We start from the raw sequence: 26,842 nt of genomic DNA on the forward strand, positions 1-26,842 counted from the left end.
GGGTATCAAAAGCTAAAATCCTTTCTTTTTGTGGGGGGGATTCTCTCCTCCCCACTTAATCTAGAGATAAAAAGACCTCAAGGGCTTACTTTTGTTTAGAAATATTTTAGATTCCCATTTTCATCATTATAAACACACACTGAAATTTGTAAAGTAATCAAAAGGGAAGTCTTATTATCATCTATAAAAAGATACATGCCAGATGATATATTATTTTGGACACCGGGACAGAAAACTAAAAGATTATCATTATGAAAATATGTTCATTTGAATTCTCTGACAAATTCAATGGTAAAGGGGAGAGCTCTATGTGCCATGCAAACATCTGGGCCTCCAATGAATTAATTCTGGACTACTTTCTTGAAAATACCACATTTTATCAATTAGTAGTATAAAACTTTGTAGTCTAAGATTAGGCATGTATAACTAATCTGGGTACGGCTTCTGTGAGAAATCAAATGTTACTCTAAATTTGGAAAAGCTGTTTTATCAAATTCTGGTATTAAAAATAACCCAATCAGAAAAAGGAAGAAAATACACAATTAACTTAAACAGCATATATGAATTAAATGGCTTGAAGAAGCTTTACAGATCAGTCTTGCCAGGCTCTTCAATTTACAGATGAAGAAAATGAAGTATAGAGACATTAATTTATCACTTCTGAAATCTTGGATAAATAATGAAAACTAAATTCCTGCCACAGAAAACTAAATCTCTAGATTACATAGATGCAAACAGTATTAAGAGAAATACACTCTAGATTAGTTCCTAAGAACAAAAATAACTCAATTAGAAAAGAAGGGTGAGATTATCTGAAAGATGAGACTTCTCCTATTAGAGTAGTGGTTCTTAACTCTAGCTGTCCATCAGAATCAGTGGTTGAGTTTTTCATTTTTTGTTCCTCAAATACAGATGCCTAAGCCTTTCTCTAGGGTAAATCAAGAATCTTCAAGAGTAGAGTCCAGGTATCTGAAAAATTTTCTTGAAATTTCTCACGCATAACTAGGGATTACAATATATGGGAAGTTTGGAGTCTCCATCTAGACTCAAAACTGACTTGTGAACAATTTAGATAGCAGAGCCACGCAATGTGACAACACATACAGATAATCACAGTGGATAAAGTTTCTCATACCTAATGGTAATTCAAACCTAAGAGTACTCCATCTTTCTCTTATGCTGATCTCTGAGCCCTGACACTTTTCCTTTTAACTGAAATGTCCTTCTTTCATGCCTTTGGCCAGATAACTCCTATTTATTTCAAGTATCAACACTCTGTAAAGCTTTACTCACACCCTGCTCCTTGCCCAGGCTAAGTTAGGTGCCGTTTTTCTGAACCTCTGCACAGGTCTATCACAGAACACCTCAAACAATAAACTATGACAGATGATTTTCCTGGCTCTTCTCTCATTAGAAGCTGTGCTCTTTAAGGATAGAATCTGGGGTTTTTTTTTGTTTTCTTCTTTTTAATCCTCACAATGTTTCAATAAAACTTTGTCAAATTTTGGAAGAGAACGTATTTCAAAGAAATATGTATAACACTGGCTCAAAATGCCTAAGCTTCTCTGGGCAAGAGACAGTCTGACACTTTAAACCCTAGTTAGGAGAAAACAGATATAAGCAAATGTGTTTTTTCTACTATGCTATCTAAGCAGTCTCTTGAGCAATATTATTTTTCTTATACTGGCTAAGCCTAAGCCAGCGTGTATTCATCCAGGCCATGCTCCACCAGGCACATTTACTATTAAACATGAACAATTTTTAATTTAAAATATTTATCTCTGCTGTTTCTACCATCCTCTTGTAAGGCTAATATCAATACTAACAAACTGTGCACATAAAACTGGATGATAAAAGCAAAGATAAAAAAAGGAAATCAATGTCAGCTAACAGTAATCTCATCAAAAACTGGATTAATACATGAACCTGTCATTACCAGAGCGTGCTATGCCACTGTCTCTGTCCTCATTCAGCTCTCTTCCAGGCATGTCCATTGGGTTGCTGTGAACTGCAAATCAAGACAAAACTGTGACTTATAAAATACAGTGCTGTTCAGGTTGATGTTGTTCCTTTTATGTAGCAAACTAAATCATGCTCATCTCATTGCATTCCTTTATTTTTTTCAACAGCATGGCACAAACCCAACACCAAGAGCTATTACTCAGTTGAACAAGCTTTGAGATCTCTCTGAAGATTTGACATATAATATGAAATAATCTATGGTATAATACCTAAAGAAGCAAGGGATGATTAAAATAAGTATTTTATAAGCATATTCAATGATATATGAATATATTCACAATACACTGCTAAATGAAAAAAAGGCAATCTACTGACCAGTAAGAATGATGGTTGCTGGGGATAAGTGACTGGTATATGATGGTTGTCTGCTATTCTGCCTATAAAAATGTATGTTTAAAAATTCTCCGTAATAAAAATTTTAAGAAAGCTGAACAGTATAACCCCAATTTTGTTTTAAAACAAACAAAAAAACTAAGAAGGTGATTTCCAGTTGACAAGATGGCTAATATATTTTTTTGCCTATTTTTCATATTTTCCAAATTTTCTATAATATATATACATTGTTTGTATCTTACATTTGTACGAAAAATAAATATTAATTAAAACAAGAAGTTGGATACAACTTCCTGGATACAGAAGCATGAACACACTCTACAATCATCTATTTAATGATGTAAACAAACATAGTCATATATGCCTTTTACAGAATATAATGGTGCTTGTTCATCTAAATTTTAGCTCCAAGAGAAATCATTCTTATGGAATAGTGTAGATCAGAAATTTTACAATAATAGTAAGATAGGATATTTTCTGCGATTGATGAACCATGATACAGAAGCTACTCAGCCATGGAAACAAGATAGTGTCACATTAGAAATTCCACTGGTATTATAAGAAATAACGTTCATACTATATTTTGGTTTAGGATTCTAAAGTTAAAATCATTATTACATAACAAAATAAGAAATGACAAACTGAAATTTCATGAAAATGTCAATTCCACTGATAACTTAGTTTCTGGAAACTTTAAGAACGTATTCAGTAGAAAGATATTAAGTTCTTAAACTTCCTAAGCAATGTTTTCTCAACTACACCTTCCCCAACTGCCATTTCTCTACTCTCTTGTTTCCACAGCTTAACTATGAATTCTAGATGCTGGGGCACACCAACTAGTCTACCCACACAGCACATGGCAAACCTGCAAAGAAAGAGGCGCTCCTGATCAGGCGGAGCGGACCCTGTTCAGAGAATGCCCGCCTGGGGCTGCAGAACTGTGAAAGACCTACACGGCAGAAACGTAAAATACATATGAAAGAGGGCTGTTAGAGAAGCCACAATGCGTCAGGAATAAAAGGTGAGCTAAGGAAGTACAAAAGCAGACCAACAGATATGGATGGAAACCTTTAAACAAGTAAGAATAATTCAAGCTGGCTCCCTATTTTTGAAACAGGATGGTTTCCCTCTGGTCATGGCTTATGTCAACATAACAATTTACTAATAAGTCCACATATAATAATAAAAATAAAACATAAATAATAAAAATAAGCTTCCACTATACAAGGTAAAATGTTCAATCCTTTCTCATCTAAAACAATGTTTTTAAAGATTCAAAACAGCACAGTAATATTATCTATATAATTTGACATTTGCCAAATAAATTTATCTTAAAAAGTCAGTTTTAAGATTACAATATTGTACAACTATAGTTAAGAAGAAAACCACCTAAGCACTTGGCTGAAAAAACAGAACACAAAATAAAACAAAAAGCAAATAAAGAAAAGGGGTCTACTGACAAATAAGTATGAAATTGGTTTTTCTAAACTAGTGGTAAATTATAAAGTAACAGAAGAAACCAAAGTTCCTAGAGCAAGGGCCAGCCACTATGGAAGCAGAAAAGCCAATGCAGCCTGTCAGGGCCAGACTCCCAGCTGCCCAAGATAAGTAGCTGCCACACACTTGACCAAGAGAAGATAAGAGTCTGAAGACCCAGAGAGGGTAACATCCCAGACTGGAAGCAAGCAGCTGAGTTACTTGTTAGTTATGCTTCATCAAGATGGCCTAAATAGCCATCTAGGTTTATCTAGGATAGAACTGGGGACTTTTCTGTTTTAAAAAGTGACAAATGTATTTTTCAAATTGCTAATAGGTATTTTTCTATAACAAGAGTTTTTATAATTATAGTGCATGTGCAGCAAACCTTCCATTTTCATTGTTCAGTTCTTTCTTCATTTTTTCCTAGTTACCTCAAAACTTACCTGCTCTCTTTAATCTCCTTCCCTACCACCTCTTCTTACTCTCAGCATATGACTTTGTCTCGTACAGTATGCACATGTATATGTTTGTACACATGAAGAATCACCATATGGGAACTCTCCTTCTCCTACCATGCTATCTCCAAACTTAATCAACTTTCATCCCTGCCTCCTTCCTGCCTGAGCAGTAATAACAGATAACATTATTCAAGTCCCCTTTATGTGCAGGGACTATCTGTGAAAAATCCTGAGAGGTACCTCCCTCCCTCCCTTCCAAAGCTAATTCTTCTAAGTCAGCTAGGCCCTTCCACTTTACCAGTATCACCTCTATCTCCAACCTCATCCTCCTTACAACCTCCTTTTCCATCAACATTTAAATACAGTCAGAACTCTTCTACCTTCTCCCCATATATTTAATCCTATAGTTCAGTAGTTCTTAAAATGTGGTCCAAGGACCCCCCCCAAGGGGACCCTGCAACCCTTTCAAGGGGTTCTTGAGGACATTCCTTTTTCTAGCTACATATCTATGTGAAACTATATTTTCTTAACACACTTCAACCAAAACAACATATTACAAAAGACTGAATGCAGAAGAAGATATGAGAATCCAGCTGTTTCTATTAAGCCAGACAATAAAAAGTTTTGCAAAAATGTAAAACAATGCCACTCTAAGTTTTCCTGTCTTGGAAAGTATAGTTATTTCAAAACATATGTTATTTATATTAACATAAAAAGGGTTATTAGTGTTATTTTTAATGAGTTACTAAGTAAATATTTTTTTAATTTTCTGAATTTTAATTTCTAATACAGTATATATCAATAAATGTAACCTACATACACAAAAGCTCTCTGTGGTCCTCAATAATTTCTATGTGTGTAAAAGGGTCCTGAAACCAAGAAGTTTGAGGATGTCTGCTTACATCTTAGAAAAGAAGACTAACCGCTGAGTCTTTCCTCAACTTTGGCTTCTATTCTCCCCACTGAAACTACTCACATAGGCCACCACCAAAAGCCTTCCTGTTACTTAATGCACTCCATACTATCTTACACTACCTTACATCATATTTGATGCTGACTACATTACACTTTGAACTTTTTTCCCTCAGTTCTCATGATAACATACAGTAAGTTTTTTTTTTCTTAGTCTCCTTTATGTGATTCTCTTCCCCTACTCCATCTTTAAAGCCAGCATCCCCAGGGTTCTATCCTCAACAATATTTCCTTCTCATTCATTCTTATGCTTTCAATTATCATTTATATGATAATAATTCTCAAATCCATGGTAGAAACCGCTGACAATCTAAAAAAGGATTGTGTTCTCCCTTGCATAACATCAAGTAGTCTGTGGGAAGCAGGTGGCCAGCTAGGGACCATATTTCTCAAACCTCCTTATATACAGGTGAAGCTGTATGATTAGTTACCGCCAATGGAATGTGAGCAAAAGTGATGTATATCACTTTCAGGTTGAGGTTGTTTTGAAGGGAATGTGCCTTCTCCATACTCAATCTCTTTCCACTGGCTTTGTGTAGGTGAGCACAACCTTGGAGCCCATATTATAAAGAAGGTAGAAATCCAAGAAGGAAGGAGACTGGACCTCTAAAACACTGCTTTGAGGAAAATTGTGAGAAAAAAACCTCTATTGTTTTAAAACTATTATACGTTCATTATCTTACAGCAGCTACCACCAGAATACATCTCTCTCTCTAACTACAATGGATATCTTCACTTGGATATCCTACCAATACTTCCAATTTGACATGCCTAAACCTAAAATCATCAACTCCCAATTTCTCATGTTCCTCCCAGTTAGTGGAACCAATATCCATGCAATTACACAACCCGATAGCTCAGTGCCATCCCTGACTCCCCCTCTCCCCTCACCTCTTCTACCTAATTACCAAGTCCTGTCTACTCTATTTCTCCCAACAAAGTTCTCAACAACTCTTTATCCTTATGGACACAATTTTACTCTACGTCCCCATTATCTGTCACTTGAACTATCATAAGCAGCCTTCTAATATGGGTGTTTTCTCAATCCCACTGGCTCATCTGAATCTATTCCTACAGCAATTAGAATATTCTTTTGCAGATACAAACCTGATCTGATGTTTCTATATTGTGAAAACTCTTCTGTTGTTGCCTTGAGAATGCACCACAAAACTCTCCAGCTATAAGAACTGCAATTGGCCAAGCACCCCAGCTGCTGTGTTCTTAAATTCACTGCCATGTTTGTGCAGGGCCACATATCCCACAGGCTGCGCCTAGCCAATGACTGAACACAGTAGCTATAGTAAGGCAGGCCCATTTTGGCAAGACATGGGTCACTTCTGACAACGAACTCTGAATCAAAGACTCGTCCACAGCCTTATCAAACCTTCTTTGGACTATATGGCAGGCTGGAACATGTCCACTCAAGCTTTTATTCCTCTCTTTCACTCAAGGTCAAACTTGCACCACAATCTGAGGGCTCTCTGAACCCTTCCCAGCTCCGTCTTCATTTCTCTCACCTAGTAATAATAAAATCCTTGCATGTTTAAACCTGTCTTGGCACCTCTTAAAAACCAGGAGGAAGACCCAAACTAACACACCCTCACTGGTACCCAACTGCTTACTCAAAGCATAAGTCCAAATTCCTCAGTGTAACCCACAATGCCCTTCATGATCTGGCTCTTGCTCACTTCTTTATTTCCTTTCACTTCCTTTACTTATATCCACACTGTGCTCCACCCACAATGATTTGTTCACATTCTTTCCACACTCAATATCTCTTGAACTTAGGTCTGTGCACATGTTACTGCTTTTTCCTAGAACATTTCTCTTCCCAACGGTCAGGCTAATTCTTCAAGTTTAGGCACTTCTTTAAGAAAGCCTTTTGTGATACTCCAAGACTGAACTGGGTGTTCCTCCTCATTTCTATCACAACATGCTCTTAGTCTTGTCCAAAAATTAACTACAGTATACTGTATTGTATTGCTTGTCTGACTTCCACTAACTAAAAATCTGTTGAGGCAGGAACTGTGTCTGGTTCACCACTGTATTCTCAGGGCCTAGCAGAGTGCTTGGCATATAATAAGTGCTTGATAAGTACTTGTTGATCAATTGGAAATTTAAAGAAAATAAGAAATGGTGCTCAAATATCCTTTATTCACAATTAAGAATGTGCAAGAAAAAGCCGTTCATAACAAAGTCTGTGCTTTGTTAAATGCATTAATTTCCGATTCCATGTTAAAACAGAGAAGTTGAGTACATCTAGCAACTATAGTGTACTTTACCTTTATACATGATAATGGATTTCTATTATTAAAATAAACAGCTTTTAATAAGCCCCTTTAGCTTTGAAAAGTATCAAATTATAAAGAAAAAAAGACTTATTTCTGTCACATTTTTACTTTATTAAAATGAATGAACTAATCAAGTTAAGAAAAAGTAGAACTTCTATTTTTCTATAAAATGCACACTTTCTAAAACACGTGTCTGACACTGCAACTAGCCCATAGTAGGTACTTAATAAATAGCTGCTATTTGAATGAACATGAATTATAAAAAAATAATAGGATGCTATACTGTTAAAGGTGGGAGAAAAAACTGTTTTCTACTAATATGTATAACTGATATTTATTAAAATTACAAATAAAAATTTCCACTAAACAGGGAATGAGTGAAACATTCATCCTATTCTTTTTTTTTTTAACATCTTTATTGGAGTATAATTGCTTTACAATGCTGTGTTAGTTTCTGCTTTATAACAAAGTGAATCAGCTATACATATACATATATCCCCATATCGCCTCCCTCTTGTGTCTCCCTCCCCCCCTCCCTATCCCACCCCTCTAGGTGGTCACAAAGCACCGAGCTGATCTCCCTGTGCTATGTGGCTGCTTCCCACTAACTATCTATTTTACATTTGGTGGTGTATATACGTCCATGCCACTCTCTCACTTCATCCCAGTTTACCCACCCCCCTCCCAGCGTCCTCTAGTCCATTCTCTATGTCTGCATCTTTCTTCCTGTCCTGCCCCTAGGTTCTTCAGAACCAATTTCTTTTTTTTTTTTAAGATTCCATATATATGTGTTAGCATACATTCATCCTATTCTAACTGCTGTCCACTCTCTAATACACTACAGTTCGTTTTGCACTGGAAATATGGTCAGCAGTAATTTATTTGATCTTTCTAAGATAAAACAAAGGACCAGAAATTTTAGAAATAGTTTGTCACTTTAAAATGTTGAACTTAAATAACAAACAATAAACTAACCAAATTACTACATAAGCTGCTATTTTAATAAATCTCTTAAGAAACATCAAATTTCAATACCTGCTCATCTGAACTACAGGTCAAAAAAATAAGCACCATTTTAAAATTACTCTAGGTTAGGGAAAAGAAAAGGGAGAAAGTATAATACCTGTCTCCCTCAGCTGAAATATTCAAGAGAGCTAGTAAGGGCTTTTTACATCAACTTTTTACATCAAAAGTACTTTTCAAAGATGCATCGAAATTAAAACCAAAAAACAAATTAGGTATTTCTTCAGCAGTTCTCTTTTTTCAGGTACAAAATAAACATTATGTTCAAATATATGAAAACTATATTTTTCAAATCATACAAATATTACACATACTTGCAATTTAAATCCCTTTTCCACTTCTAGTATTTGAAATTCTTTGGTATTCTAACATTATTAAGAACATTATTATCTACACTATTAAGAACATTTCTAAAACGTATAAAACCGTTTTACCTATATTTCCAAGTAGTCCATTAATAACTGTGTTATTATCAGCCTTTAATGTACTGTTGTCCTGATTGATGAATTCAAGACTGTCTTGCAGCCTAAGTGGGATGAGAAAAAAATAAATTCCAAATTCATTTTATGCTCTTAATGGCAATTCTTCGTATACCTCAAATTTTAAGTGTAAAACATTATTTTTTTTAAGTTTTAAGTTTCCCTATTAGTACTATAAAGCAACTAATCATTTAAATCAGGGGTTGGCAAACTATACCCTGAGGGTTAAATTAAGTCTGCTGCCTGTTTCTGTAAATAAAGTTTTACTGGAATACAGCCACACCCAAGTGTCTGTCAACAGATGAATGGATAAAAAAAGACTGTCATGTATATATATAGACAGTGGATATTATTCAGCCATGAAAAGAAAAAAAGAGGAAGTCCTGCCATTTGCAACAACTTTGGTCCTTCAGGGCATTATGCTAAGTGAAATAAGTCAGACCGAGAAAGGCAAATGCTGTATGATATCACTTATATGTGGAATCTAAAAAAGCCAATTCCCTGGCGGTCCAGTGGTTAGGACTCTGTGCTTCCACTGCAGGGGGCACAGGTTCAATCCCTGATTGGCAAACTAAGATCCTGCAAGCCGCGAAGCACGGCCAAAAAATAAATTAATTAATTAATTTAAAAAATTTGTTTAATTAAAAAAAAACTAAAAAGCCGAACTCAGAGATGCAGGGAGCAGAGTGATGGTTACCAGGGACTGCGAGTAGGGGAAATAGGGATAAAATGGTCAAAGGATACAAACTTCTAGTTATAAGATTAGCAAGTTCTGGGTGTCTAATATACAGCAAGCTAATTATAGCTAGTAATACTGCATTATATCTTGAAAGTTGCTAACAGAGTAAATCTTAAATATTCTCACCACAAAAAAGAAATGGTAATTATGTGACAGGATGGTAGCAGCTAAGGCTATGGTGGTAATCACTTTGCAATATATAAATGTATCAAATCAACACGCCATATACTTCAAACTTACATAATGGCATATGTCAATCATATCTCAACAAAGCTGGGGGGAAAATTCTAGCCTCCATAAACTTTCAAACTTAAGGGATGGAATAAAATCTGAATTTATGCTGCAATCCTGAAAGCAGCTTATTAGTTTTCATACTTTGCAAATCTTAAAGAATTCATTTCTCCCTTCATCCATAACTACTTACGTATTGAGACTTCCACAGATGCTGCTGCCAGTCCGTGCAGTAAAAACTTTGCTGAGCATAAGCTGTGGAGGGGAACTATGAAGAAAAAGAGAGGGATAGAGAGAGATCGAAACTGAAACACAAGGACCTTTCCAATTTATTACAAATAAAAATGATTAAGTCACAGAGATGTCACAGCATAGCTACAACAGCCATGAAGTAGCATTAAACCCATAAAACATCATAAACTTAGTATCTGACATGCTCAATCTGAGTGAAGACTGTATGAAATTCTCCCATCTTTAAAAAACTAAACATGGATTCATTAAGAAAAATCAGAAAATCCCTCACCGGATCTGATGAATCTTTAAGGTGGAGCCTTTGTAGCTCATTGCTACTGAGCCAAACATCATCTCTCCAAGCATATTGGCATCAGAAGAACATCGAGAACCCTAAACAATAAGCATAACATTAATAAAACTGCAGAATTTAAAACCTATTTCAAAAACTGATTCTTATTAAAAATTCCTTTGCTGTATTCTATGTAATGTTTTTTAAATGATTTTACATTGTATACACTGTTCTGCAGCTTGATTTTCTTCATTTTACAATGTCTTACAGATCTAAGCATATTGTTATACATAGATTCCTTTTAAGAGCTGCACAGTATTCTCCTATATGAAAATACCAGTTTATCAAGCCTGTTCCCCTTACTGACAGGCATTTAAGTTACTTCCTGTTTTTTGCTATTACAAATAATGCTCAAATAAACATTCTTAGCAACATCTTATGCATATGCAATGCTTCTCCAGGACAGATAACAAGAAGTAGAATTCACTGAACATGCTGAACAGATTTTACCACTCCTACTGTGCAATAAGAAGCATTCACAAAAGGGGTAACTTGGACATATTTTGCATTTTTTTTAAAAAGACTTATCTTAAGCTTTAGAATGTCTTGTTTGTAAAGAATTCTGATTTAAAAAGTTATTCTTTTCCATTATTCTTTAATTGTCCTCATAGGAGTCAAAAAAATCTAAAAATTGACTCATCTATTTGGTTACTATTTATATACTGTGGCAAATACAACTAGTTAACCACCAAATATCTTATTCCTTATTTTTTGAAGTCCAATTTGTTTCAAGGAAGCAATGTGCCCAAATGAAAAAAACTGCATTTCAGAGCCTCCCTTGCAGACAGGGGATTTCAAGTTGGTCTCTATATTCAAAGAGTTAAACCAGTGGTTGGAGTGGTAGCTTTCAGAACTATCCATTTACATGCATTCAACACAGTCCTGGTCAATGGAATATAAATGGAAATCACTGAAGATGAAGACACCATAAGAGGACAACAAGGTAACAAGTATGTACACAGTAACTCTGGCTAAGTAGAAAGATAAGGAAGCCTTGGTCTCTGAGGCCATCTTGAAGCCCATACATTATCGTGCCTAGATGGCCTCTCTCCAGACTTGTCATGTGAAGAAACCAATCCCTAATTTGCTTAAGCCACTGTTTCACAGGCTATCCCAATGCAATTCCTAACCAATACAATTAACATAATAAAACAACTGATGAGAAAGATGACCAAAAAACTATCTAAGATAGTAAATGAGGATTATGCACAAATTTCACTATGCCATTCTATCATGGGAAATCAAGAATTAGGAGTTTTTAAAAATACTTAAAAGATTCTTCTGAAGATAACAATAAAGTGATGCGGACCCCCATTTTACAAGTGAAAGCCAGGGAATACATCTACATACTATTTTTCTTTTTAGAATGTGATTCTCTTTTACTCTTTTGCTTGTTTACTACCTGCCTTGGGTTTAAAAAAATCTATATATTTACATTTTGTCACCTTTCTTAAAAAGAACATCTTCAAATAGCAATCCATTTCATTATACATACTATGTTCATATTAATACACAGTATGTTTTTTAATACATTCATTGACATATTGTTTTTTCTTTTTCAGTGCTATAGTCTTAATTTTGTTTTAATAAAGGCACAAAGTTATTTTTTAAGAAAAAAAATCACTTCTAATATACCTAGGTTACTACAAGAAGCAACTCATTTATTCTTGGGATTTGCTTAAGACAAAATTTTTATTTCCAGAAGTCTAGGTATTACAAACATTTTAGAAACAGAGTAGAATAATTTTTTAAATGATAAAGTAGTTTATTTTTCTTTTAAGATCAACAATACCAATCTTACTTGGCAACCTAAATTGCTTCTGGATAATGACAGAAATGAGAACCTTCTCTTACAAGCTCATTTTTGTTACAATGCATCTAACTCCATTCTTATTTTGACTAAAAATAATATTTCTTATATTAAACAAGCTACACAAATTTAAATATCAAGTCATTTAAACATTATAATATAATAATTAGAAAAGAATTCTCAGAAGGCAAAATACAGTAAAAATAAATTGGGGTATAAATTTTATGAAACCACATACTTTGCTATTAAAGGTTCTCTCTGCCTGCTCTAATACATACCAAATAGTTACCATGAATGTCACTGACATGTTATATTTTAATGTGACATAATCTATAATGAAGAATATAATTAAGAAAATGCTATTATCTTTAATGCTTTTTTAAAAAGGCTCTTATTTAAAAGTTCAATTTTTTGTAAGTACTCATTCCTGAAACCAATAATCTGTAATACCCCGTAAATCAAAAATAATGTTCTAGTTACCTGAAATAACACTTTATCAAGTGTAGTGAAATATATGCTATAATAATTCAATGCCTTCTTGCTAAAAAAGCAGATTTCCAAGACCATAATGAACCTACTACCAGAATATCTAGACATATAACCTGGGAACCTGTACTTAAAAAAAACTCTAGGGATTTTTGATGCAAAATGAGAATTATAATCACTCACTGCTTCAGGGTTTCTACAGTCTGGATCCATTTGCTAATACTATTTAACTGCATAACATTAGGAAGAAAGGCAAGTTTGTACAGTTGATCAAATTAGAAAACTTGTAAATTGGCATAAGTATAATGATCCTACATAGCACAGCACTATTAGGAACTTGTTAGGGTAACATGCTTAAGATGGAAGAGGAATAGAGGAGGGCAGGCAGAACTATGTAGACGTTAGGACTACATAATATGTAGGTAGTACTAACATCTGGACTTTTATAACTTCGAAGCTGTTCCACATATACTGTCATGTTGATATGGTATAAGGGTTAGTTTCTATCCAAACACAATTACCTAATTATAAATAATTTAAAGGTCCAGGATTCTATTTTGGTACTGCTAAATGTAAAATACCTGTGATTCATTCATGCAAGCTTGAATGACACAAATAAATTCACATTAGATGACATTGGCTTATTTGAAACCAAGTACTGATCCTAAGTAAAATATAACAACATAACAAGTTTATAGAGAAGTTCCTATATAGTCAAATGATTGGTTAATTCCGTATTTTTTTTTTTTTTTTTTTTTTTGTTTTGTTTTTGTGTGGTATGCGGGCCTTCCTCTGTTGTGGGCTCTCCCGTTGCGGAGCACAGGCTCCGGACGCGCAGGCTCAGCGGCCATGGCTCACGGGCCCAGCCGCTCCGCGGCATGTGGGATCCTCCCAGACCGGGGCGCGAACCCGGTTCCCCTGCATCGGCAGGCGGACGCGCAACCACTGCGCCACCAGGGAAGCCCAATTCCGTATTTTAAAAGAACAGCCACATTAATTTTGAAAAATGAAAGTGTACATTTCTGATAACATATACTGCAGCCATATTTTAATTTCATACTACAGCTGACTTGTATTATATTTATCTTCATATTTCAATAATTAAAAAGTATATAAAATAAGAAATTATTCTGGTAGCCTAAAAAATATGAAATGGGAAATAAAAAGGAGAAAATGCCCCTGGCTACCTGTGCCCAGCTCTCTATGCTTCCCCTATCCTAAGATTTATCGAAGTTCATAAACTTACCTACTTAACTATCTGTCTCCCCAGCTATACTGTAAGCTCCAGGAGGGTAAGCACTAGTCCCTGTTACATCCTCAGTCCCTAGGATGGTATACAACACATTGTAGGTACTCAAAAATACTTGTGAATGAATAAAAGACATCAGTGATCTTACCTGGTACTTAGGACACTGGTCTTTTACATCAGAAGATGAAGTCATGGAACTATCTAAAGAGGAAGAACTGTCTCCTCCAGGTTTCAGTTGGCAACATTTCCCGAAGACTTTAACTTGAGCATCACTGCAAAGCTTCTGAAATGGACACATTATTCCCATTCATATTTTAACAGATTTTCCACCATATATAAATTATAGCATAAAGACCTTTGGAAAAACCAAGGATGAAATAATTCAAAATAACATAACCTTAATATAATGACTATTTGCATTTTACTGTATTTTCTCCAGTACTGTTTTCTATTCTTTGTCTCATAACTATAATAATATTTGTGGCATTTTTTAACTGTACTTTTCTCACCAAAATTATTAAATCATGGGAATTTTTCTATATTACAATGGTCTACACAATGTTCATTGTTGGGACTTAATTATATACTGCAGCAGTTTTCAAATTATTTGATCTCAAAAACCTATTCATGCTCTTAAAAATTATTTAGGATCCCAAAGGCATTTTGTTTATGTGTGATGTATGTATCAATATTTTCCCATATTAGAAATTAAAATGGAGGAATTTAAAAATATTTATAAATTTATTTAAATATAACAATATACCCATTACAAGCTAATGTAAGTAACGTTTCAATGGAAAAAAACTGGGGAGATGTAGGAATCGGAAGAGAAATGCAAATGAGACATATTTCAATGTAAGTTTAATCTTTTGAAATGAGAATGCATCCATGTATTGGACAGTTACATTTTTAATAATAGCTGAGCTTAGGACCAGAAGGCTGTATTGTCTAGCATGGAAGAAGAATGTATTTCAATTTTTTGCTTTTTTTGCTTTAGAAATAGAGACACAGACATAGAGAACAAATGTATGGATGTACGGATACCAAGGGGGAAAGGGGTGGGGTGGGAGGAATTGGGAGATTGGGATTGACACATATACACTATTGCACTATTGATACTATGTATAAAATAGACAGCTGATAGAAACATACTGTATAGCACAGGGAACTCTACTTAATGCACTGTGGTATCCTAAATGGGAGGGAAAACCAAAAGGGAGGGGATATATGTATATGCATGGCTGATTCATTTTGCTATGCAGTAGAAGCTAACACAATATTGTAAAGCAACTAGACGCCAATAAAAATTAATTAATAAAAAAAAACTTTTTTGCTTTATTCCTCTTGTTCTCCTCTCCCTCCCGAACAGGTTCTAGAGCTTTCACTGCTCACAACTACCAAAGCTGCAATCCACCAAGTTCTCTGATACTCCTAAAAACACTGCAATGCTTTACCACAGTTACCAGTATGTTCATTCTTCAAAACCCAGCTGGCCTGACTTATCTACTATTGCAAACCACCATTTATCAGTCAACAAAAGTAACTGAGTACTATGTGTACCAAGCACTAGGGAAAAGAAGTGAATAAAACAGTTCTTTTCCTCGTGGAACTTACAATCTAACAGGAGAAGGAGATATTTAACAAATAGACAAATTAGTATAATTAAATACATTATTTCAAACATGTCTAATAAAAGTAATAATGATAGCAACATTTAACTCACATAGCACCTAGTATCTGGTCAGGTACTCTTCTGTTTTACATATATTTACTCTTTTATTCCTCACAACAACTCTATGAAGTAAGTACTATTATTATGCCCATTGTACAGATGAAGAGATTAAGGAGCAATGATGTTTATGTGAACTGTCCAAGAAAGTACTTATCTGAGTCTAGGCAGATCAGAAATGATATTTAAACTGGAACTACAAAAAAGCATAGGAGTTAAGGTGAAAGAAGAAGAATGGGAGGGCTAGAAAGACATTCCAGGCTGAGGTAACTATATATGTCCAAGCTCTGAAACAAGAAGTAATTTGCTAGAGGGAAGAAAGGGACAAACATATATCAATTCCAGGACTGAAGCGTAATTTCTGCTCCTAGAAGGCCAATGTCTACTGTGCCATGTCCCCTCACTAGACCATCTTCCAACAAAGTTGTTGCTGCTTGGTTTCAAAAAAGCCATAACTTAAGAATGGGAAAAGACACGGTACAGAGAAAGGGGTAGGGGTGGGGTGTGTGTGTGTGTGTGTGTGTTTGTGTGTGTGTGTGTGTGTGTGTGTGTGTGTGTGTGTGTGTGTGTGTGTGTCACAGCTTTTACATACACTTCTATGCACAATGTCTTATAGATCTAAAATCTCTACAACAGGATTAAGTCAGAATTGAAATACACATAACATGCCTTTCCCAATGTTCAATGTGCAACTGCATTATACATTAACCAGATTCCCTCAAGGTAAGAGGATGTAATCAACTGAGAAAAACAGTCTCTTCTAATGTCAGCATTGTAATTTTTAAAACTAATATTCCTTTCCCATCCTGTACAGGGGATCACACTGACTAAAGGCTCATTCTGTATGTGCATACCTGACGAAAAAAAATTTCTGATGAACTTTATTTATAATTTTAACTTGTCAATATGATACATGATTCTTTCTCTCAAAAACGTACGCCTCTCTAACTCCTGACCAGTGGAACAATTTTCAGAGCTTCTGAAAACCTGTCTCCCACATTACAATCCTCAATTTGGCTCAAATAAAATTATCTTTATTTCTTCTTAGCTTAACTTTTAACTGAATTTTCATCAACACAAAGAAATCTAGATCCCACTCTTTAACTACCCATTTCCCCACTCCACACATTGCCAATAAGTAAAATCATTTTTATTGGTTTATTATTATCCTTCCAGTATCTCTGTTTTCAAATATAAGCATATTCCTTTTCCTTTTCTCTTACAGAAAAAGTGATTCAGTTCTGTCGTTGCTTTATTTTCCACTAATATCATAGAGAATCTTTTCATCTATCTTTAGAAATCTTCCTCATTGTTTTTTTTTTTTAAAATACAGCTACACAGTATTCCAGTGTGTGAATATACTACAGCTTATTTAACCAGTCATCTGTTAATAACCCTGCCAGTGGAACTGCTGGGTCAAAACATAAATACATATAATTTTGGTAGATACTGCCAGACTACCCCTCCAAGGATGTCATTTCACTCACTTTAACAGCAAAGTACTGTCATGCAACATTTGGGTTTTTGCCAATCTAAAAGGAAAGAACTAAAATCACAACATAGTTTTAATTTTCATTTCCTTATTATGAATGAGAGGAAGAAACTTATTAAATGTGTAATGGCCATCTGTATGTGAACTCCCTGGTCTTATCCTTCACCTAATTTTCTACTGAATGGTTCTCCTGTCTTGATTTCTAGGAATTTTTTATATAGAAAGATTACCAGCTGGTTTTATATCCTATAAAAATGTTTTCCCAGGGTATTGTTTATCATCTAATTTTCCTCATGGTAGTTTTTTTCTTTTTTGTTTGTTTGCTTTTGCTTTGTTTTGCTCACCATCCAAGTTATTTCCGTTTCTTTTTTTATTTGGTTGTCAAACGTGTAAGTCTTTTAACTTTATGGCTTCTGAATTTTGAGCAATAGCTAAAACGTGTTTTCCACTCCACAGATACATAGGAACTCATGTTATCTTTTTGTAATGTCATAGTTTTATTTATTTTTACATTTAAATGTTTGATATACTTGAGATATGATCTAAGTTTATCTTTCTTATAATTGGCTAATTATCTCAATACCATTTATTAATCTTTACCCTACTGATTTAAGATGATGACTTTATCATATATTAAATTCCTGCATGTATTTAGATCTACTTCTGATCCTCTATATCATTCCATTAGTCTGTTGATCTATTTATGTTCCAATAATACATTCTTTTCATTATTGAGACTTTAGAATATATTTTTCAAATCTGGTAGAACTTACTCAACCTCACTACTCTTTCTTTTTCAGTTTTCCAACCTATTATTGCTAATTTCTTTCCATTTGAACTTTAGAATCTGCTATCTATTTCCAGATACCACCACCCACCAAAAATAATAATAATAATAACAACAACAATAAGGTTGGCATTTTTATGGAGATAGCATTATTTTACAAAGCAACTTAGAGAGAATGGACAACTTTATGACATTGAGTATTATCCAAAAATATATTTTGTCTTTTCATTTGCTCAAGTAAGCTTTTATGTACCTCAGGAGATTTTTAAAGTTCTAAACATATAAATTTTGTTAAGTTTATGAAAAGGCATTTTTTTAATTGCTATTTTATTTATTTTTTAAGGTGCTAAAAAATAAATTAATTTTATTGAGTTCCCATATGCTTAAAGCACCTGTCCTTTTTTACTTAGAAGCCCCCATGCTCTTTTTTTTTTTTAACATCTTTATTGGAGTATAATTGCTTTACAATGGTGTGTTAGTTTCTGCTTTATAACATAGTGAATCAGCTATACATATACATATATCCCCATATCTCCTCCCTCTTGCGTCTCCCCCCTACCCTCACTATCCCACAAAATTGTTATTTTAAATGGAGCCTTAGCTTCCTTCATACTTCCAATTGGAAGTTATTTGTATATACTGAGTTTAATGATTTCTGTATATTAACTTTTACATAGATTCAATTACCTAACCAAATCTTAAGTTCCAAATCTGATATCACAATTACGATTCAACTACTGGCACTTGTACAATGCTTCTGAGTGTACAAAACTCTAACACATTAAAATTTATATTCACCTTTCCAAAGTTATTTTAATCTGCTGATGTACAACTTTATTCTTGTATATAACCAATGAAGGCTGAAACATGTGAGTGATTATGTAACTTCACTGGGAACACATGCACTGGATTATTGTTAATGGATTATTGTCAACACAGAAATAATGTCCAAGATAAAGATAGTATCATATGATCAAATCACACTTGATCCATTTGGCTATATCACTGTTAAAAGAAACCACATCTCAATAATTTTTATATTTCAACTAGATGATGAATAAGGTCTGAGGATCAAAAGTAAAAAAATAAAAATAAACTTTTACAAAAGAGAGAAGTTTCTTGATTAAAATCACTGAATGTTCAAGAGTCATTTTTCACAGAATATAATAGACTTGGAAAATAAATGTTCTGAGAAAACTATACATTGATTAATATAATTTTATTTCAGCATTGTAAGACAATATTCAGGAAACCGCTAATGCTAAACTATCTCATCATTATGTATGGACCCAAAATATCGTGCAGGAAGTTTAAAATGATCATTTACATCACACAGTCCCTCTTTGCCTATATAGAACTGACATGATTTGATGTTCCAAGGGTATAAGTACAGTAAAGTAGATGAAAAAAATCACTTAATGATTCCAACAGCTCACAATTTGGGAAAAAACCATGTGTTCTGTAGTGTTCAAAAGGAACATATAAAATCTTCATTAAAGTATTTACAGGATTTTGATAATAAACTTCCTAACTTTTAATTAAAGCTGATCAAAATATGTCTTGAGTATTTACCATGTGTGAGGCAGTGTGCCGTTCAGGAAACAAAGGTGAATAACAGACAAATTTTTTACTTTTTTTTGCAATTTAATAACAAATAAACATACAAATACAGCTCCGATATAGAAGTCTACGAAAGACTATAAACAAAGGACTATGAGAATTCTTATGTAGCAGAAAAGAGGAATCAGAAAGGATTCATAAAGTTGTGATACAATAAATCATCATCTAGGGAGATAGCACGTAATAGGATATATAAAACAACTGAGACTGGAAATATTCAAGGCTGTTTGATTTCTAGTCACTGATGAGTCTAGAGGAAAGTTTGAAAAAGAAGAAGCAGGCTTACAGGAAAATTTCAGAAGACTGAGGAATGAGTGGATGGTATGAGCTTAGAGCTGGTAGACAGGTTACTACTGAGAGACTAAGAGACACAGAGAAGAGACTAAGAGATACAAAGGAGAGATTGAGCTGAGACACTGAGGAGAGCCAGAGAGAGAGTGAGGCAGAGAGACTAAGAGACACCAACAAACACTGAGAAGGAAGACTGAGAAGGACAAAAAAAGAGACAGAAAAAGACAGAAGGGCATATAAATAAAGGAGAAAGTAAAAGGATAATTATTTTGTTGGTGTTGGATAAAGAGGCTTTGTGAAGATTTGCAGGCAAAGAAAAAAACCTAACAGAGGGAAGAAGGAGATATCAGATGGACAGAAGACTAATGAGACTAATGAAGCATCATTTCAGAAAAGGTGGGCAGAAAGGGCTCAAGAAACAGCATGACACGAGACTCACAAGGCTGTTTAAGACAAAAGGGAAGAATGCTAAAGAAACACAATGAATAGCATCAAGAGAAATAGTAAAGGAGAAGTTATATGCTGCAATTCAATGGAACATCATCAAGCACACAAAAAAACTTCAATAAATATTTGCTAAAGAAATAATCAAGAGAGTATTGATTGTCAACCTGTCAGTCTTAGCCAAGTTCTGCTGAGCTATTAGCAGTCTAAATACAAAAAAAACATGCTTATCACATTTGCAGCTAGCCTTAGATTTCAACTGTCTGATTGACCATCTACAATTCTGACTCTTAGGCATCTCACCACTCAGCTATTCAAACCAAAACGTTGAATTCACCAAACGCTTCCTTCTCCCTCATCCCCCCACATCCAACCATTCTCTAAGTAAAAAGGTGATTTTTCACTATTTTTTAAAAATTGACATATAAGTGACAACAGCATTATATTCATTTCAGATGTATGACATAATTATGCAGTATTTGTAATATATATTATGAAATGATCTCCATAATGTCTACTTAACATCCATCACTATGCATAGTTACAAAAAAAATTTTTCCTTGTTATGAGATCTTTTAAGATCTACTCTTTTAGCAACTTTCAAATATACAATACAGTATTATTAATTATAGTGACCATATGTACATTACATTCCCATGACTTATTTATTTTATAACTGGAAAGCTATACTTTTTATACCCTTCACCCATTTTCCCCACTCCCCACACCTGCCTCTGGCAACCACCTATCTGTTCTCTGTATCTACAAGTTCAGATTTTTTTAGATTCCACGTATAAGTGAGATCATACAGTATTTGTCTTTCTGTGTCTGACTCATTTCACTTAGCATAATGCCCTCAAGGTCTATCCATGTTGTCAAAAACAGGAAGGTTTCCTTCTTTTTTATGGCTGAATTATATGTATTTTTTTCTTTATCCATTCATTCATCAATGGGCACTTAGGTTGCATCCATGTCTTGGCTATTATAAATAATGCTGCAGTGAACACTGGAGTGCATAGATCTTTTCAAGTTAGTGTTTTTATTTTCTTCGGACCCAGGAGTGGAGCTGCTGGATCATATGGCAATTCTATTTTCAATTTTTTGAGGATTCTCCATACTGTTCTCCATTGTGCCTACATCAATTACATTCCCACAGATAGTACACAAGGGTTCTCTTTTCTCCACACCCTTACCAACATTCGTCATTTCTTGTCTTTTTGGTAATAGACATTCTAACAACTGTAAGGTGATACACAATTGCAGTTCTGATTTGCATTTCCCTGATGATTAGTGATGCTGAGCACCTCTTCATGTACCTGTTGGCCAACTGTATGTTTTCTTTGGAAACTGTCCATTCAGATCTTCTGCCCACTTTTCTATTAGATTGGTTATTTTTTGCTATTGAGTTTTATGAGTTCTTCATATATTTCAGATATTAACCCCTTACCCAATACATGATTTACCCAATACATGATTTACAAATATTTTCTCAACTTGGTAGGTTGCCTTTTCATTTTGTTGATGGTTTCCCTTGCTGTGCAGAACTGTTTTAGTTTGATGTAGTCTCACTTGTTAATTTTTTATTTTGTTGCCTTTGCTTCTGGTCTCACATCCAAGAAAACCATTGCAAAGACCAGTGTCAAGTAGTTTACTGCCTATGTTTTATTCTAGGAGTTTTATGGTTTCAGGTCTTATGTTCAAGTCTTTAATCCATTTTGAGTTAGTTTTTGTGTATGGTGTTAAAGAGTGGTCTAGTTTCATTCTTTTGAATGTGGCTGTCCAGTTTTTCCAACATCATTTATTGAAGAGGCTGTCCTATCCCACTGCATATTCCTTGGCTCCTTGGTTGTAAATTAACTGACCACGTATGTGTGAGTTTATTTCTGGACTCTCTACCCAAGTGATTTTTTGAAACATAAACCAGATCCCTTCAATGCCTTCCCACTACATTTAGAATATAATCTACACTTCTAACCCAGAGACCTATGAGGCCCTGAATATTCTGGCTCCTGTTCCATCTCTCTCCAATTTCATCTCTAGCTACTTTACATACTACTTTACTATCATTCCAACCAAACTGACCTTCTTTTAGATCCTTCAATTCACTAAGCTCCTAAGTAACCCTGTAGACTGCATTTGCTGGTCCTGCTTAAAGGAATACTCATCCCCTATACCATGCCTTCAATTTCTTGAGATCTCAGGTTGAATGTCACTTCCTCAGTGAGACCTTCCTAATACCCCTACAACCAAACTGATAAAAAATGGGTTCCTTCCTGTGGAATCTCATAAGAATTCTGTGTGCTTCTTTCACAGTACCCAATCACAATTTGGAATTATTTATTTATTTGTTTGTTTGTTCAATGTTCACCTCCCTAAGAATGTCTAATTGCAGGCACCAAGAGGGTAGAGACTGCTAAATCTCCAAGAGCCTAGTGCTCTGTAGATACTTAGTCATTTGCACAACCAAACAATATTTTAAGAAAATTTTGCAATGTTTTTTTTCTTGTCAGATTGAAAAAAGTGTCCAGAGAATGGCTAAGAAATCTAAACAAAGCACAATCTCCAGAATATTAAGAAATGTATTACTAATCAGAAGAACATCATAAAACCTGACAATCAAAATAACTCAAAAATTAGGCAAGTACTTATTATATGCCACCTAAGTAGATGATGAGGATGCTATTATAAGTAAGACAACAGACCACATCCAATGTATCAAATTTTTCTAAGAACACAAAATCTCAAGTACAAACTCCCAAGTCTCGAAAAATAAATAGTTTGCCTATTAAAAAATAACTTTTTGCCTATTAAAAGTCAATTCTAGTTGCTTACTGAAATGTTAGTGAAAATTGTCAGTTTAGGGAAGGAGAGAAAACACAATTCCAGGCTTCCATTTCCAGATTATAAATCCAGGCGATGGAGAGTCTTTACATCGGAAAGTTTAATAGAGGTAGCAGCAGTAAAACAACAGCAATCACTTGGGTTTTCTTGGATGACCAAGTGAATGGCCATTTGTTACTGCTAAACTAGTCATAAAATATTTCAAAATATGATGTTCAAAGTCAACAGAATAGATGTTCTTCCTACTGCTGTATAGTATGGGAAAATATGATGAACCAAGGGCTACAGATTTAACTTGCTTTGTACCTTCAGACAAATAATTTCACCTCTCTAGGTCACACTTTCCACAATCATAAGGTGAGAGATTTGTACCAGATCCACTTTAACAATCCCTGTAGCTCTAGCCATATCTCATAATACAAGTATATAAGTAAATACATGTCAAACTAAAATTTTCTCTGGTACTAGACCAATGCAAATAAGGCAAATGTTTTTTCCTTTAAAAATTCTCAAAATCAGTGTTCTAAATTTTAATAACATGGTAAAAATGTTTTGTACTGACAAATAAAAGTACCATAACTGAAATCTTACTCATTCCTTCTTGAATTAGAATATTTGACATTAAATTTGAACCAAATCAATAATGATGCTCACCGATACTGATATGTCCTCATTTTTTCTCTTAACACTGGAGTCAAACAAGACATTTCTCCCTCGTCTTTCACAGTCTTGATATACAATTAGTCGAATTTGGCTTGGATCAAACTCTGGCAAAGGCCAACTTTAAAGAAAAATAAAGAGTCATTAGAATTACTTTAATAAATATTCCATATAAACTCCTAGAAATAAGACCTATATAATGAAACCCAAAGTTGTACTACTGCTCAAGATAACACAGAAGAACTTTATATAAAATACCACCATTTAGTTTACGGCTGAAAATTTACACAGCTATGACATTTTAGATTAAAAAAAAAGAATAAAATCTGTGGCAAGTTATCGTTCAGTGTATATAAAATTTAGTCATCCCACATGAATCTAAAAATAGCTAACAATAAAAATATGTAAGTACATTTAATATAATGAAAATACATATTAATTTCCTGGCATGGACTCAGATGGCATAAGGCTAACCCAGATTTTTAAATACTTTTGTTACTTTAATATCAAAATGAAAAAACAGAAACAGTTTTCAGTTTAAATAACAGTAGCTAATTCCTTATAAAACAAAAACAAGTAAAAAAGTGATGAACAACAAAATGGGGTAGAAATCCTCATATATAGTTGGTGTGAGTGAAAATGGCATAATCTCTTTAGAGAATAGTTTTTTAAATATGTACACTAATTAGACAAATCTAGTAAAAATGAAGTTGACCCAGCAATTCCATTCCAGAAAAGTATGCCATTATACAAGAATGTTCACAGCAGCACTGTTCATAATAGCTGAAAACTGGACACTATTCATATACTTACCAACCAAATGGGTAAATATTCATACTATGAAACACCACACAACGAACATAATGAAAACTTCAGCTACAGGCAAAAACATAAATGGACTGTGAACAAAAGAAATTAGACAATGACACACAATGACACCCATAAACACAGTTACTGTATTTTGCCATTTATAGGAAGATTTAAATCAGGTAAAGTTTTATCAAGGGATGAATATTTAGTTTTTAAAACTATAAGCAAAACAAAGGAAATGATGGCTTCAAAAGTTTGGAGAGTGGCTATATCTGGGAGTTAGGTGAGGGTGGTGGGGGTTATACCAGGAGGACTGGGGCACTGATGATGTTCTATTTTTTGACTTGATAATGTTTACACAGATACAGTACCCAAAGGAAAAAAAAAAGAAAGTTCACTGCATTTGTTTTGTGTACATTATATTTCACAATTAAAAAGACTAATGGAGTGAGTGAGATGAGGAGGAGAGGGAAAGAGAGAAAACAATGAATTGTATGATGGAGATACTAATCTGGTGAACTGAAGGCACTACAACATGTAGGACAGTCGCCAAGAAAGAAGAGAACTGTCGTTCCAGGATCTGTCTGTTGTTAGGCTGAATGGTCAATTCCTCACAATTCATCAGTCACAGCTTTTGATTGCGTTCCTTCATTTCCTTAAGAGAACCTTAACCCTAACCCTATTGATGCGTGTTAAAAAATCCATAACTGGCAACATAACACATCTTCATCCCAAATCTTGACAGCAAATATAATTTTAGTTTTCCTGTATTTAATCCCTAGCAAATGTCTATGAATTGATGAAAGACTTATCCTAGACATTCAAGCTAAACCAGAGATTCATCCTTAGACCACAATGATTTGCATCCCCCTGAACAGCTTTTACTAAACTGTGCTTTGATGTTATGCAAAGGAAACTATAAAAGGACAGACTGATATGGAATTAAAATCAAGAAGCTGGTCTCAAAGAAACCAAGAAAGAGGAGCACTTTAGAGGGGAAGAAGAAATACCACAGTTGTTACTAAAAAGCATCCACTAGCTTTAGAAACAAAGAAGTCATTGGTGACCATGGCAAGGACAGTTCTAAGGATAGAGTCCTGGGGTCAAACTGCAGAGAATTCAGGACTAAATGAGAGTAAACAGTGAGTTTAAGACAAATGTCAAGGAAAGAGAAAAAGAAAAGGAATCATGAAGTAGAGTGACAGCTATTTTGTTATTAAAAAGGACACATCTGAACATGTTTACATATTGATGACAAAGAATGTGAAGTGGAAGGGAGATGGTGACTGACAAAGTAAGGCGTCTAAGGAAGCGGATGAGGATAGGATACAGAGTACAGATGAAAGGGTTAACCTCAGAAGACATGATAACCCCTTTGCTTGGATAAAAAGGAAGCAAAGATGGACATGGATACAGAAAGATTTATAGATATGAAGGTAAGGATGAGGGGACTCATGTCTAAGAGTCCAATATTCTTTGTAAAGTAGGTGAAGGAAAATAAAGGATAGGTTGTAAAATGTGGGGACAGTAGAGAGTAAAAAGAGAGCAGTCTTTGTGGCAAAAGAAAATATGTTGACTAGGAAACATAAGATTTCTTGGAAATTCTCCCCTTTCCCCACTGGTAACCACTAGTTTGTTCTCTGTATCTGTGAGTCTGTTTCTTTCTGTTATATTCACTAGTATGTTTTATTTACACATATAAGTGATATCATACAATATTGTCCTTCTCTGTCTGACTTACTTCATAAGCATGTGGGGTGATGAAATGTTCTGGAATTAGATAGCAGTTATGGCTGCATAACTCTGTGACTATACTAAAAAACCACTGAACTGTATACTATACACAGGTGAATTTTACAGTATGTGAAATTTATCTCAACAATAATAAAAAAGTTAGAATGCTTTGCTCCTAAACTTATCTAAGCATTTGGAAAGTATTCTCTGTTAACTCAAAATAAGATTATATGTAAAAGCTTACATTATAAAGCTTCTAGAAAGAAACATAGAGTACCT

At 34.3% G+C, this 26,842-nt stretch overlaps 1 protein-coding gene across 4 annotated transcripts in view; it reads right to left on the reverse strand.

Annotated features, from left to right (window-relative positions):
- The window catches only part of FNIP1 (folliculin interacting protein 1), a 132,433-nt gene that overhangs the window by 55,540 nt on the left and 50,051 nt on the right, over nucleotides 1–26,842 (reverse strand). For 2 of the 4 annotated variants that reach the window (XM_028493203.2, XM_007107785.4), the window contains exons 2-8: nucleotides 24,014–24,140; nucleotides 14,304–14,438; nucleotides 10,551–10,651; nucleotides 10,221–10,295; nucleotides 9,013–9,104; nucleotides 3,221–3,304; nucleotides 1,937–2,008 (exon numbers count right to left, since the gene is read on the reverse strand). In XM_028493203.2, coding sequence (XP_028349004.1) covers nucleotides 1,937–2,008; nucleotides 3,221–3,304; nucleotides 9,013–9,104; nucleotides 10,221–10,295; nucleotides 10,551–10,651; nucleotides 14,304–14,438; nucleotides 24,014–24,140 — 686 coding nt within the window. Of the gene's footprint in view, nucleotides 1–1,936; nucleotides 2,027–3,220; nucleotides 3,305–9,012; nucleotides 9,105–10,220; nucleotides 10,296–10,550; nucleotides 10,652–14,303; nucleotides 14,439–24,013; nucleotides 24,141–26,842 lie in introns of those variants that run through there. The other 2 variants (XM_007107782.4, XM_007107784.4) reach the window with 2 other exon arrangements.

This window comes from Physeter macrocephalus, chromosome 8, assembly GCF_002837175.3.
Source record: "Physeter macrocephalus isolate SW-GA chromosome 8, ASM283717v5, whole genome shotgun sequence".
Lineage (NCBI taxonomy): Eukaryota > Metazoa > Chordata > Mammalia > Artiodactyla > Physeteridae > Physeter > Physeter macrocephalus.